Source organism: Amphiura filiformis, chromosome 18 (assembly GCF_039555335.1).
Source record: "Amphiura filiformis chromosome 18, Afil_fr2py, whole genome shotgun sequence".
NCBI classification, from domain to species: Eukaryota; Metazoa; Echinodermata; class Ophiuroidea; order Amphilepidida; family Amphiuridae; genus Amphiura; species Amphiura filiformis.
This window is the reverse complement of record NC_092645.1, coordinates 63,059,135-63,075,139: the sequence shown is the minus strand read 5'-3', so window position 1 is coordinate 63,075,139 and position 16,005 is coordinate 63,059,135. Positions and strand designations below refer to the sequence as shown.

Below are 16,005 nucleotides of genomic sequence, written 5' to 3'. Positions count from 1 at the left end.
TATAATAAAGAAAGCAACCAATCAATAATTTCCTTTCTTTGGCAGGTATTTCTGTGCAACAGGATATTTCCTTTGAAATCCACAGCCTCACATTCAGGTAACCCCATTTTGAAATTCACTCCCTGTATGTTAGATTAAGGTCATGTTTCCATATAGTAGAGAGGCCACTTTCTGGCTACATAGGGTCACGTGCAACATTTTTGGACTAAGGTTGTATGGAGTAGCCCAATATTTCTTCTTTTCGAAACCTGCACCCCCTGTGTGGGAGGTTAAGGCCATGTTTTCCATAGGGGGTGTATGGATTTCAACTGGAATAGCTCACTACATACCTGACATATCTATTCCATTCAATAATAGAGACACATCTACATCATCTTGCATAGTAACATCTGCATCAAATGTAGTCTTTGCTCCGTTCACTACCTGATCACCAGTCAGCCTTAATATTGTATCATTGAGACCACCTAAGTGCAGAATACTATTAATGGATCCATCATTACTGGTGATGTCATCAGCTTCTGTAAGTCCAGACACACTAACATCTTCCTCAAAGGTTTTGCTGCCTGTAAGTGGTTAAAACAAATAATTCTTTGCTATTTACTCTTATCACTAGACAAAATTTTGGATGAGAAAACAGACATTTTGGTGAGAAACGGCCAAAATGGAAAGAATTTCAATTCTCTCTTTTGAATGAGAAAATATTGTTTGTTTTGAGCTCAGCAGGGATTACCAATTCTCACCATTTTTAATAAGACAATGATTGACACACATCACAAAGTTTCTCATCCAAAAGAATGAGAAAATTTAAATTCTTTCCATTTTGGCCATTTCTCACCAAAATGTCTCTCATCCAAAACTTCCTCTAGTGTATGCCGAGTTATATGCCTTGCTTAGCAAAGAACATATCCAGTACTCGCATTTTATGGAGCTACGATGTTTCGAGACCCAACTGGTCTGGTCTCTTAATCACATGAGATTCCAGATGCACTGCTGTCGTTTCTTTCCAGATGGAGTGTTTCTAGAAGTGCTTTGGATAATGTGGTCATAGGCACGACTTTGGTTGTTTACAGTACTCCCCTCATTGTTCATAACTGTTCCCTCTTCGTCTTATCAAAATGGCTTCTCGGATCCATCTGGGGTACTTTTGGTCATCGCGACGAAGGATTTTAACTCCCTCCTCCCAGTTTGTTGTTATGTGATCTCAAAATGTGGTAGCTCCATAAAAGTTTTGGATATGTTTCAAGACATTTTCTTTGCTATTCTACATGAACTATCCTGATGAATCTCTTCAAGAATACCGTATTTCGTCAAATATTTGTATTGCCCTTAGCTTTTATTTTAATTGTTCGGATACTTTTTGTGCACAGTTTATATGCCTCCAGAGTATGTTAATTCTGTTCCCTATTTTGGGTAATGGTCAAGGTCCAATGCCCTTTAACCTTTTTTCTTAACCCATTGCATAGATCAATTGGAATCTACCATAGTGAACAAAAAGGAGGGGTTACCTTGAATATTTTGTTCTCCATCTAGAGTCACTGCATTTTGTTCTATATTCGCCTTCAGCGTCTTGGTAGTCTCATATCCAGTGTTGATATCGCCTACAAGTGAAGCGTCCACCTCGTACTCAAAATCGTTCCCAATGGTGATGTTTTGTTCAATGGTTAAAACGGTCTCAAAACTGACATTACCTGGAAAAAAGTTTTAGAATGTGTCGGTTAGTCTCAATTTTTGTTGCATGTTTAAAACTTAACATTGGCTGGAAAAGGTTTTAATTGTGTTGGTACATATGGTTAGTCTCAAGTATACCAACATTGCATTACAAGTGTAGCACTACTCCCTATTCCAGAAAAATACAGCACTAATTTTTGGGGATTAAAAAAATATTATCAAGTTCTGCCAAATGAAACATAGCTCAATCCTAATCCTTTAGTTAGTCCTAACCGGCAATAAAAGAAAAAATCACTATTTTTCTAATTACTTGAAAAAAGAGCCAAAAACATGCATTTTCGGCATATTTTCTGACAATCGAGTCACAAAAATCAAAGACTTGGAATAAGTCTAAACATTCAAAATCTTAAGTATATGCCGAAATTTTGCTATAATTTTCACTTTTTTGTGTTTCTTTATTTAAATTATCGGTTATCAGAATGAAACAGATCTTTTCCAAAACTTAGACTGTGTAAACTGAAATTAGTCTTGGTACAAGTCTTTGGGCTTGATTGTCACAGCATACAAAAAATACCCTAAAAACGCATGTTTTTGGCCCTTATTTACAAAAATTGACCAAATATTAAAATTTGACTTTTATTGCCAGTTAGGACTAACTAAAGGATTAGGATTTAGCTATGTTTTATTTGGCAAAACAGGATAATATTTTTTTAATCCCAAAAAATTAGTTCTGTATTTTTCTGGAATAGGGAGTAGCCCTTTCGTAAAAGCGATGACTCTCAAATAGCAAGCAAAACCACAATGCCCAGTAGCATAGCCAGGGGGCAGTGGCCCTTACTCATCATGGCTGTCGTTTCATCTAAGGCCATCGGTACACGAAGAGCGTTGGTTAAAAAAGAAATGGGGTCAACAGATAAAAATAATTGTGCACTGCTAATATGCAGAGAGAAAAAAAAAAGGAATACATGTAGCCCATCTTGTTTCAAGCCCGTATCCACCTGGGCCACATACTGTATTACGCACTGTTTATTGTACTCAGACAAGACATGTAAATGATCTCAACTTGACAAATAATAAAAAAGCATTCTCTGATCATTCCATCCGAGCTACTGGGCACACTTTTTGGAACGGTATAAAATAAAAATTCCTTTAAATGTGAGCTTGGACGTGATATGGTGAATTCCATGGCATGGTGTTTAGATTTGATATTACCGTAACCACCCGGGTATAAGCCCACCTTCGGCTATAAGCCCACCCCCTATTTTTCAAAACATTCTGGGAACAAGGGTGCACTCAGGTATAAGCCCAGTACTAAATTTTGACCAAGTTCTTAAATCAAATCAATGCTTTGCTCTCATATTTAAGAACAAATATAACAAATATCAGTTGATAATTAACATTTCACCCTTTATAATTTTAAGAAATTGACATAGGTGATAGAAATTACTGGTACATTGGGCATATACAAATGGGGATGATTGTTCTTATTTTTAAATTCAAGCACTGGCCTTCCCCGGTTATAAGCCCACCCCCATTTTTGAAGTGAAATCTGTCATCTAGGGGGGTGGGCCTATACCCGAGTGGTTACGGTATAATGATTTTTTCTAGGGAAGAGTAGAAGATGATCAAATGCAAATGTGTTTGATTGGGGAAGGTGTATCACAGGACCGTTTTGGATGAAATAAATTGAATTGGAATGAAGCTGTGGTGTCAATTTGCGATTATGTGGGGTGGGGGAGTTCTGCTTTTGGGGCATATTGTAGTGATGGTATTGCTTTGGATATTGAATATTGTTGAATTTCGTTATGCATGGGGGTATATGATGGATAGTATAGAAGACACAAGTAAGTAAGCTCCCCCTGGCAAAATATTGGGGGGGGGGGGTTATCCCCCACCCTGGATCTATGCCTATGTTGACCAAAAGAAAAGTTTTTATGAATGTATAACGTCTGTGATACATATACATCATCTACTTGCTAATACACTGAAAATCTAATCGAGATGAAGGATAAAAAACAATTACAGAACATTTATTCTACATAAAAGTAGCTATGGGTATACAATGTTTACAAGATTAGAATGTTAATGTTTTGTACATGAACGTAACGTCTTTGATACATAGTTGTTAACACACTGAAAATCTGACTAGAGATTTACAATTTGATGATATCCAAAAGAATACTTGGCATTGAAGAATTTAAAAAAGTTACAGAACTTTCATTTGTTAACATACACGTAGCAACAAATTGAAAATACAAACGTAACAATTTGTTCATAAACGTAACATCCTCGACACATCTAGGATCTGCATAATTTGTTGATTAATGTCATAAATAGTCACAACAGATTTTTGGTCTGATCATTTTATCATTTTAAGGGGGACCCGTTATTGCATTTGGAAGAACCAGCCTTTTCAATAACTATCAAAACTGCTGGGTACCAAACTTTTTGATACAGCTTGTACATGTTGTTTAGTAATTTCAATTACACCATGCAGATAGATAAGACCTTGGTAAGATAAGCATGTTAATTGTTATGTCACTATCACTATCTTGATCTTGATAAGATGCCTACTCAAACACTGTACCCTGCTGCCTGCTTATTAAACAGGGACAACTATACAACATACATGTGTACATTCATTGAATGACTTTGAAACTTTGGGTACAAAAACTCATACTCTGCAAGTTAGGTCAACTTTTGCACTATGATTGCTTATTTGAGGTTATTGGACTATGCCATTGAGATTAGGCTATTGTGGTCGATATAGTGTTGGTCACCGTCTATCGGGTTCTAAGAGGCGGTAAACTGGTTTAAGCCCGTACAAAGGTCACGGGTTATTTGGTGTTTTTCTAAGTCCATTAATTTTGTATTTTAAACAAAGAATATACGCACAAGATTTTATCCCATGCATATCAGAAAACAATAATAAAATCAAATCCAAGCAAATTGTGGTTTTATTTCTGAGCTGGGCATAATTTTAGCAAAACAATTGAAGTAAATCTAGCAAGACCGAAATTAGAAACTTTTTGCAAAGTCAAGCCTAATAATGGGGCCGCCGCCGTAGCGGGCGCCCCCAAAAAAGACTTTAGCCATCCAATCATGTACCGAGATCTTGTTTGTCATTTATTGTTTGAAACATAAACACTATAGCGCCAGTGGTGCATGCACGTAAATGTTCAAGACAGCAGTTTCGACCGCAAGATTGACAGCAAATGGGCGGTCTGATCATCGTACAACCACCAATGAAAATGGCATTCGTTAGTGCAGCAGCATAAATGCGAAATATAAATGATCAGTGCAGAAATTTAGTTGATTTTATTGGCCGTATAAAGCGGTCGTGGCCGGGGCTTGAGGAAATTAGCTGGCCATAGTATATTGAGACCATCTTGAACAAGACTACCTTTTTGCCTGTTGACAATGTTGCAAAATCAATTGATATTGATATAAAAGGATGTAGAAATTTTTTGGTAAATTTAGCTGTATAACCACCCCCCATTTTTTTTTAATTCTTGAGTGCCACACTGGACAAAAAAAATTGAGCCAACAATACACAACTTCCATTGGCAAATAATATTTCCGTCGGTACATTTAGCCTACAAGTTGTGCCCTCCTCCACCCCTCACCCTTCCCCCATCACACATATAAACCAGTTCCTAATCTACCTTGATAAACATGAGAAGTATTATTCTTACCGACGATGATAATCGGCCCAGTGATTTCCTGATCCAGGGTTTTACTCAAGCTCTGGTTAACGACGGCCGTCAGATTGACCAGGTCTACAGTTGCTACATCCAGCCCTGCGTTAATGGTGTTCATACATTGCTTGGATGGCCGAGCCAGATCTACCAATTCTCCTGTTTCCATATTCAAAACAAAATTTAGTGAGAGCTTAGGGGGCTATCATTTTCTTCGGAAGGGGGTCCCAAATTTACAAAAAGTTGGCATCAATAAAATTGCAACCCCCCCTATTTTGACAAAAATTTTATGACCATCCTACCACCTATACACCTTACCCCTTAAGCAGGCTAAAATTTACATTTTGGTTATAAAAAAATGTATGACCCCCCTATTTTTCTTTCCAAAAATTTATGACCCCCATATATTTGGGACCCCTTCTGAAGAAAATGATAGCCCCCTTGCTGTCATCCTCTCTCCCTTCCCATCTCCAATTAATGGGCTATTCCAGTTGAAATCCATACACCCCCTATGGAAGACATAATCTTAATCTCCCACACAGGGGGTGTAGATTTCAAATGGAGTCATCCATTCAGGTAAACCCATTTTAAATTTACACTCCTTGTGTGAAAGATTAAAGTCATGTCTTCCATAGGGGGTGTATGGATTTCAACTAGAATAGCCCAATCCTTCTGTTCCTCTCATTCCCTCTCAAATATTCATATTGGTTTTTCATAAGATTGTACAATCAACGTCCAGTTTCCAAAAGTGAATGACTTGGGTTAGGCGGGGACCAAATCCCAGTTGATATTTTTGTCAAAATTAGAGGAAAAAATATCCCAAAAGGGTCAAGTTAAATTAATTTTCAATTTTTTGTCCCAATTTTACCCCAAATTCTTTTCTTGAAGTAAGCCTGCCCCACCTACCATCCCACTGTTACACCCTGACATCAAGGCATAGAAAATGGGTGTATTTCCCAGAAAGATATAGTTAAATTTCCCTCAAAAACTATTTTCAATCTATTTATTTTGGGAATCAAAATTTCTCTCCAATTGCCATTCTTTCCCTGGTCTCCACACAGTGGTGGGCTGCTCCCAAGATTGGGGAAAATTGCCAAATTTGAGACAAATTTTGTCAATCTCCCATTTCATTTTGCTACCTCCTCCCCCAGACATGTTGTTCACGTTTAGGCCCCAAAAAATAATGGTCTGTTTGTCCTCCACAGCTTTGAAAGAGGACATGCGGGCGGATATTTTTTTTTTTTTTGGATTTGCCGCATTCATGGACCTAGCTAGAGCTAAATGCTACAATCATTCACGGTGACTTTAAACAACCCATATTTTGTTTCATTAATATGCAGTTAAAGTTATAATTTGTGTTCATGTCATAGTCTTTTAATGATTTCAAATCCAAGGATTTTGAAGTCACTAAAAATAATAGACTATGACATGAACACAAGTTATAACTTTGCATATTGAAGACCCAAATTGTTTTTGTGGGGCTTTTTTTTTTAATTGAAAGATCTTAGTATTTAGCTCTAGCTAGGTCCAGGGATACTCCAAATCTGAAAAAAAATTGAATTTTACTTATTTTTATTTTTAAAAAAAATTGAAAAAAAAATATTATTGGTCAGGCCTTAATCCGAGGCGCAGGCGGTGGAGGACAAACAAACAACTTTTTTTTTGCCTTACTTATGACCTTACCTATTGACTCATTGACGAGGGCAAACTTGTAGAAATTTGTATTGTTGACATCAGCATTAGCACTATAATTCAGTCCACTGTTGGCAAGTCCTAGAAACATCTCTTCACCGATGGCAATAGTTGTCATAGCAACGGTAGCAGGAGCTTCATCAAATTGGATTTGTTTGGATGATTCTATCCAGTCACCACTGGTTTGGTCGTATTCAGTACAGAACTATGTTATCATCATCCTGGGGTAGAGAATAATATGCGACACGATCACGGGAAATGAGTCGGATGTCGTTAATATTGATTTTGAGATATTGGCAAAAATAGTGTAAAATTCTTGTTTTATATATTGTTTTAAGCGATTGATAAATTGACATAACTTTGTAACGAAAAGTCGTATCAGCATGGGGTTTTCAGCTCTAAATGTCCTCTTTAGAAACATATGTAAAACCCATTTTCGACCAGGGTCAACATGTGACTCATTCCCCTTGATCATGTCACATATGTGTGAGCCGTCACATCAAAACATACCTCTTCGAGGCTTTTATAGTTAAATGTCTATGAAAGTATAAAGGAAATATAAGAAAATTTGAACCTTGTCTTTATCACATCCTGTGATGTGTAAGGCAAACATTCAGTAATGAGGTATAATTTTAAAGCTTGATTTTAACACTTTCTGATAAGGTTGAAATCTCACTTTTGAAAAAAGCCTTCAAGAGGTATGTTTTGTTGTGGCAGCTCACATGTGATGTGATGAAGCTAAATGAATCAGATGTTAATTGATCAAAATAAAAATTTAGTTTTCAATTTCATTTCATGGGCTATTTTACTGAAAACCCATCATAATTTGACGTACAGTTTACGGCAAATTTGTAATTGAGATTAAAGGCAAAAATATGGAGTAAAAAAATACATTGGAAAATACATGTCACAAAACCTGGAACCAAGTATGCTAGACCCAGGGATGCAAATTGTGTGGGAGCGGGGAGCACCGCTCCTAGGAAATGAGTGTCAAAATTGAGGAAATAATGCCATGGGAAGAAAAAAGAAAGAGGAAAAAGGAGGGAGAAAGAAGAAAAGAAAAGGAGAGAGGAGAGGAAGGGGGAGATGAAAGAAAAGGGTTCTGAGGCAGTGAAGCTACTGAATGGAAAAGAGGAAATATTTAAAGACACTGGTTGTGCAAAACTTGAGGAATTCACATTATTGTTCAAGAAATTAGAGCAAAAAAGAGCAAGGTTTTAGTGTTAGAATATGAGGAAATTTACAACTCATCACCATAGGAGGTATTCAATGTAATAACAGGAAAAAAAAAAAGTTGGATGAAGGCAGGTGGAAACAGGGCACCTATCTGAGGAAATTTACTGAGAGGCGGCAATCATATCTGTGGAAATAAAATATAGAGGCAGCAATGAGGATTTTATGGGAGCAAAAGGCATAAAGGAATTCTGTGTATCAATACTAATGCCACTGAGAAGAGGATTTGGGAAATTTAAAAAGAACCATAAAGCACTGAACAAGTTGTGCTCCCTCTGACAAAAAATGAAAGATGAAAGGGGGGGGTAAAGGAAAATAAAAGGGGAAAGGAGCCTCTGTCCCACCAAAATTGACCCCAAACTAGTGTAAAATACCAAATTTTTGCGCGCGCGCACATTTTCCTCATAAAACCTTTTTCGAAAGCTCGAAAACTTAACATAGAGACGCTCTAAAAATACATGCTATGTTAACATTCTCATCTTTTGAAGTGCAGAATAAAGCTATTTTATGCATGGTATTATTAAGGAAATCTTGAGCCTAAAACCTTGCTCCTGAGGAAGAAATCACAATTTGCACCCCTGGCTAGACCTTTAAAAACAAACAGTGGCTGTGAAGGTTTTGATAAATGATTAAGTTACTATAATTACAGCATTACCTAAAACACAAACATTAGGCTATCATTTCCTGTAAACACCAAAGGTCTAGCATAAAGAAAATAGTCCACACAAAGTATTTGGTGTCAAACCACATATCTCAAGAACACCTGAACCAATATTAGCCTCATCTGTACGCATTTTAATGCATTTTTCATGCTGGTTGCAAATATGGTCATGACAATGTACTATTCTAGGACACAATTCATCAGCTATCTACTGAAGATAGCAATAATTCATTTTATTGTATCTCCAAAGGTAATGATGATAAGCATATGCAAGTGTATATTTTCAGAATGGAAAATGCACAAGGAATCCAACTAGCATGGCAGATTCCTGTACAAATGAGCAGTTTTTGAGAAAATCACTAAAGTTGTTTTTACTTTACTGCCTCAAGGAAGGGATATGGTTAAAATAGCTGTGTTGACATACCTTTGAGTTGACCACTGCTAGTAGGTGTATGTCATCTGTGACTGGTATATACTCCATGTGTGTGGGCCCATTGGTAGATAGGGTCTGGTACTCCCAGAACTGATTCCCTATTAATGGATATCTGACTTACCTTTGAGTTGACCACTGCTAGTAGGTGTATGTCATCTGTGACTGGTATATACTCCATGTGTGTGGGCCCATTGGTAGATAGGGTCTAGTACTCCCAGAACTGATTCCCTATTAATGGATATCTGACTTACCTTTGAGTTGACCACTGCTAGTAGGTGTATGTCATCTGTGACTGGTATATACTCCATGTGTGTGGGCCCATTGGTGGATAGGGTCTGGTACTCCCAGAACTGATTCCCTATTAATGGATATCTGACTTACCTTTGAGTTGACCACTGCTAGTAGGTGTATGTCATCTGTGACTGGTATATACTCTATGTGTGTGGGCCCATTGGTAGATAGGGTCTGGTACTCCCAGAACTGATTCCCTATTAATGGATATCTGACTTACCTTTGAGTTGACCACTGCTAGTTGGTGTATGTCATCTGTGACTGGTATATACTCCATGTGTGTGGGCCCATTGGTAGATAGGGTCTGGTACTCCCAGAACTGATTCCCTATTAATGGATATCTGACTTACCTTTGAGTTGACCACTGCTAGTAGGTGTATGTCATCTGTGACTGGTATATACTCCATGTGTGTGGGCCCATTGGTAGATAGGGTCTAGTACTCCCAGAACTGATTTCCTATTAATGGATATCTGACTTACCTTTGAGTTGACCACTGCTAGTAGGTGTATGTCATCTGTGACTGGTATATACTCCATGTGTGTGGGCCCATTGGTGGATAGGGTCTGGTACTCCCAGAACTGATTCCCTATTAATGGATATCTGACTTACCTTTGAGTTGACCACTGCTAGTAGGTGTATGTCATCTGTGACTGGTATATACTCTATGTGTGTGGGCCCATTGGTAGATAGGGTCTGGTACTCCCAGAACTGATTCCTATTAATGGATATCTGACTTACCTTTGAGTTGACCACTGCTAGTTGGTGTATGTCATCTGTGACTGGTATATACTCCATGTGTGTGGGCCCATTGGTAGATAGGGTCTGGTACTCCCAGAACTGATTCCCTATTAATGGATATCTGACTTACCTTTGAGTTGACCACTGCTAGTAGGTGTATGTCATCTGTGACTGGTATATACTCCATGTGTGTGGGCCCATTGGTAGATAGGGTCTAGTACTCCCAGAACTGATTCCTATTAATGGATATCTGACTTACCTTTGAGTTGACCACTGCTAGTAGGTGTATGTCATCTGTGACTGGTATATACTCCATGTGTGTGGGCCCATTGGTGGATAGGGTCTGGTACTCCCAGAACTGATTCCCTATTAATGGATATCTGACTTACCTTTGAGTTGACCACTGCTAGTAGGTGTATGTCATCTGTGACTGGTATATACTCCATGTGTGTGGGCCCATTGGTAGATAGGGTCTGGTACTCCCAGAACTGATTCCCTATTAATGGATATCTGACTTACCTTTGAGTTGACCACTGCTAGTAGGTGTATGTCATCTGTGACTGGTATATACTCCATGTGTGTGGGCCCATTGGTAGATAGGGTCTGGTACTCCCAGAACTGATTCCCTATTAATGGATATCTGACTTACCTTTGAGTTGACCACTGCTAGTAGGTGTATGTCATCTGTGACTGGTATATACTCTATGTGTGTGGGCCCATTGGTAGATAGGGTCTGGTACTCCCAGAACTGATTCCCTATTAATTGATATCTGACTTACCTTTGAGTTGACCACTGCTAGTAGGTGTATGTCATCTGTGACTGGTATATACTCTATGTGTGTGGGCCCATTGGTAGATAGGGTCTGGTACTCCCAGAACTGATTCCCTATTAATTGATATCTGACTTACCTTTGAGTTGACCACTGCTAGTAGGTGTATGTCATCTGTGACTGGTACATACTCCATGTGTGTGGGCCCATTGGTAGATAGGGTCTGGTACTCCCAGAACTGGTTCCCTATTAATGGATATCTGACTTACCTTTGAGTTGACTACTGCTAGTAGGTGTATGTCATCTGTGACTGGTACATACTCCATGTGTGTGGGCCCATTGGTAGATAGGGTCTGGTACTCCCAGAACTGGTTCCCTATTAATGGATATCTGACTTACCTTTGAGTTGACAACTGCTAGTAGGTGTATGTCATCTGTGACTGGTATATACTCCATGTGTGTGGGCCCATTGGTAGATAGGGTCTGGTACTCCCAGAACTGATTCCCTATTAATGGATATCCGACTTACCTTTGAGTTGACCACTGCTAGTAGGTGTATGTCATCTGTGACTGGTATATACTCCATGTGTGTGGGCCCATTGGGAGATAGGGTCTGGTACTCCCAGAACTGATTCCCTATTAATGGATATCCGACTTACCTTTGAGTTGACCACTGCTAGTAGGTGTATGTCATCAGTGACTGGTATATACTCCATGTGTGTGGGCCCATTGGTAGATAGGGTCTGGTACTCCCAGAACTGATTCCCTATTAATGGATATCTGACTTACCTTTGAGTTGACCACTGCTAGTAGGTGTATGTCATCAGTGACTGGTATATACTCCATGTGTGTGGGCCCATTGGTAGATAGGGTCTGGTACTCCCAGAACTGATTCCCTATTAATGGATATCTGACTTACCTTTGAGTTGACCACTGCTAGTAGGTGTAGGTCATCTGTGACTGGTATATACTCCATGTGTATGGGCCCATTGGTAGATAGGGTCTGGTACTCCCAGAACTGATTCCCTATTAATGGATATCTGACTTACCTTTGAGTTGACCACTGCTAGTAGGTGTATGTCATCTGTGACTGGTATATACTCCATGTGTGTGGGCCCATTGGTAGATAGGGTCTGGTACTCCCAGAACTGATTCCCTATTAATGGATATCTGACTTACCTTTGAGTTGACCACTGCTAGTAGGTGTATGTCATCTGTGACTGGTATATACTCCATGTGTGTGGGCCCATTGGTAGATAGGGTCTGGTACTCCCAGAACTGATTCCCTATTAATGGATATCTGACTTACCTTTGAGTTGACCACTGCTAGTAGATGTATGTCATCTGTGACTGGTATATACTCCATGTGTGTGGGCCCATTGGTAGATAGGGTCTGGTACTCCCAGAACTGATTCCCTATTAATGGATATCCGACTTACCTTTGAGTTGACCACTGCTAGTTGGTGTATGTCATCTGTGACTGGTATATACTCCATGTGTGTGGGCCCATTGGTAGATAGGGTCTGGTACTCCCAGAACTGATTCCCTATTAATGGATATCTGACTTACCTTTGAGTTGACCACTGCTAGTAGGTGTATGTCATCTGTGACTGGTATATACTCCATGTGTGTGGGCCCATTGGTAGATAGGGTCTGGTACTCCCAGAACTGATTCCTATTAATGGATATCTGACTTACCTTTGAGTTGACCACTGCTAGTAGGTGTATGTCATCTGTGACTGGTATATACTCCATGTGTGTGGGCCCATTGGTAGATAGGGTCTGGTACTCCCAGAACTGATTCCCTATTAATGGATATCTGACTTACCTTTGAGTTGACAACTGCTAGTAGGTGTATGTCATCTGTGACTGGTATATACTCTATGTGTGTGGGCCCATTGGTGGATAGGGTCTGGTACTCCCAGAACTGATTCCCTATTAATGGATATCTGACTTACCTTTGAGTTGACCACTGCTAGTAGGTGTATGTCATCTGTGACTGGTATATACTCCATGTGTGTGGGCCCATTGGTAGATAGGGTCTGGTACTCCCAGAACTGATTCCCTATTAATGGATATCTGACTTACCTTTGAGTTGACCACTGCTAGTAGGTGTATGTCATCTGTGACTGGTATATACTCCATGTGTGTGGGCCCATTGGTAGATAGGGTCTGGTACTCCCAGAACTGATTCCCTATTAATTGATATCTGACTTACCTTTGAGTTGACCACTGCTAGTAGGTGTATGTCATCTGTGACTGGTATATACTCCATGTGTGTGGGCCCATTGGTAGATAGGGTCTGGTACTCCCAGAACTGATTCCCTATTAATGGATATCTGACTTACCTTTGAGTTGACCACTGCTAGTAGGTGCATGTCATCTGTGACTGGTATATACTCCATGTGTGTGGGCCCATTGGTAGATAGGGTCTGGTACTCCCAGAACTGATTCCCTATTAATGGATCTATCTGACTTACCTTTGAGTTGACCACTGCTAGTAGGTGTATGTCATCTGTGACTTGTATATACTCCATGTGTGTGGGCCCATTGGTAGATAGGGTCTAGTACTCCCAGAACTGATTCCCTATTAATGGATATCTGACTTACCTTTGAGTTGACCACTGCTAGTAGGTGTATGTCATCTGTGACTGGTATATACTCCATGTGTGTGGGCCCATTGGTAGATGGGGTCTGGTACTCCCAGAACTGATTCCCTATTAATGGATATCTGACTTACCTTTGAGTTGACTACTGCTAGTAGGTGTATGTCATCTGTGACTGGTATATACTCCATGTGTGTGGGCCCATTGGTGGATAGGGTCTGGTACTCCCAGAACTGATTCCCTATTAATTGATATCTGACTTACCTTTGAGTTGACCACTGCTAGTAGGTGTATGTCATCTGTGACTGGTATATACTCCATGTGTGTGGGCCCATTGGTAGATAGGGTCTGGTACTCCCAGAACTGATTCCCTATTAATGGATATCTGACTTACCTTTGAGTTGACCACTGCTAGTAGGTGCATGTCATCTGTGACTGGTATATACTCCATGTGTGTGGGCCCATTGGTAGATAGGGTCTGGTACTCCCAGAACTGATTCCCTATTAATGGATATCTGACTTACCTTTGAGTTGACCACTGCTAGTAGGTGTATGTCATCTGTGACTTGTATATACTCCATGTGTGTGGGCCCATTGGTAGATAGGGTCTAGTACTCCCAGAACTGATTCCCTATTAATGGATATCTGACTTACCTTTGAGTTGACCACTGCTAGTAGGTGTATGTCATCTGTGACTGGTATATACTCCATGTGTGTGGGCCCATTGGTAGATAGGGTCTGGTACTCCCAGAACTGATTCCCTATTAATGGATATCTGACTTACCTTTGAGTTGACTACTGCTAGTAGGTGTATGTCATCTGTGACTGGTATATACTCCATGTGTGTGGGCCCATTGGTGGATAGGGTCTGGTACTCCCAGAACTGATTCCCTATTAATGGATATCTGACTTACCTTTGAGTTGACTACTGCTAGTAGGTGTATGTCATCTGTGACTGGTATATACTCCATGTGTGTGGGCCCATTGGTAGATAGGGTCTGGTACTCCCAGAACTGATTCCCTATTAATAGATGGTAAAAATATGTTGTAAATAGGCATGCTCACACATGGAGGGCTTCTTGCTTAAGCAACACGGTTTTCAAGGAAAAACGTCAGGAAATCTGCTCTGTGAACTGTCTTGAGATTCCGATCCCTGAGTTTGTCCCAAAATTGACCCAAGAAATCTAGGGAATACCGAGACCGGTAAGTGACCCGTGACAGTGTGACAGAACAGTCATCGAGGGAGCTTTTGGATAGCAAAACTTTAGGCCACACCAAGTTTTCCTCCTCTGTTCAGAGAGTAATACTCATTAATTGTAGAATACTAAAGATAATTAGCTACAGCAAGGAATTGACCAATGAGATATAGGGATTACCTAATAAATATTTATGAGTTGGAATATACATGTAATTATCTTCCCACCAGTAGAGTGTTGATATGGTCTCATAGTATGCTTGATCAGAGTACACTAGATAAGTAGCTACAGCAAGAAACTAACCAATGAGATATCAGGATTACCTAATAAATATTTATGAGGTAGTATATAATTACCTTCCCACCAGTAGAGTGTTGATATGGTCTCATAGTACGCTTGATCAGAGTACACTAGATAATTAGCTACAGCAAGAAACTGACCAATGAGATATCAGGATTACCTAATAAATATTTATGAGGTAGTATATAATTACCTTCCCACCAGTAGAGTGTTGATATGGTCTCATAGTACGCTTGATCAGAGTACTCAAGATAATTAGCTACAGCAAGGAATTGATGACCGTATACCAACATAGACTCCACATGCACTGCAGCACTGCTTGGTAATGATTGTACCAGGGTCAACGCTGGTTTTCCTGAAAACCAAAGGATGTATACATTAAAGTTTGATCAGCTCGTAATAGGCGGGAAATGTTAGGCTTTTACCACTACGCCGAAAAGTAGACCCACGTTAATAGTGCTATTAGTTGACCTATCTGGTCTATATTTTGCATGTTAAAGAAAGTAGACAAAGTAAAGGACTTGGATTAACAATTTTTGGTTCTGGCAGGATGTCACAAGAAAATTCTCAAAATAAAATATTTTGATATTAATCCGCGATGTTACAAGACCCGTCGATTGTGAGCTGATCAAATGTTTAGCTTGTATTAATATTCTTAATGATTCCACTGGGGAATGGGATGGGAAGTAGTGGTTCCAGTGGTGTTTGAGGGAGAGAC

At 39.5% G+C, this 16,005-nt stretch overlaps 1 protein-coding gene across 1 annotated transcript in view; it reads right to left on the bottom strand.

The window, feature by feature from the left end:
* The window catches only part of LOC140139294 (uncharacterized), a 112,022-nt gene that overhangs the window by 78,973 nt on the left and 17,044 nt on the right, over positions 1 to 16,005 (bottom strand). The window contains exons 7-12 of the mRNA XM_072161073.1: positions 15,481 to 15,642; positions 14,186 to 14,292; positions 7,050 to 7,263; positions 5,364 to 5,525; positions 1,506 to 1,688; positions 330 to 563 (exon numbers count right to left, since the gene is read on the bottom strand). Of these exons, the coding sequence (XP_072017174.1) occupies positions 330 to 563; positions 1,506 to 1,688; positions 5,364 to 5,525; positions 7,050 to 7,263; positions 14,186 to 14,292; positions 15,481 to 15,642 (1,062 nt within the window). The remainder of the gene's footprint in view (positions 1 to 329; positions 564 to 1,505; positions 1,689 to 5,363; positions 5,526 to 7,049; positions 7,264 to 14,185; positions 14,293 to 15,480; positions 15,643 to 16,005) is intronic.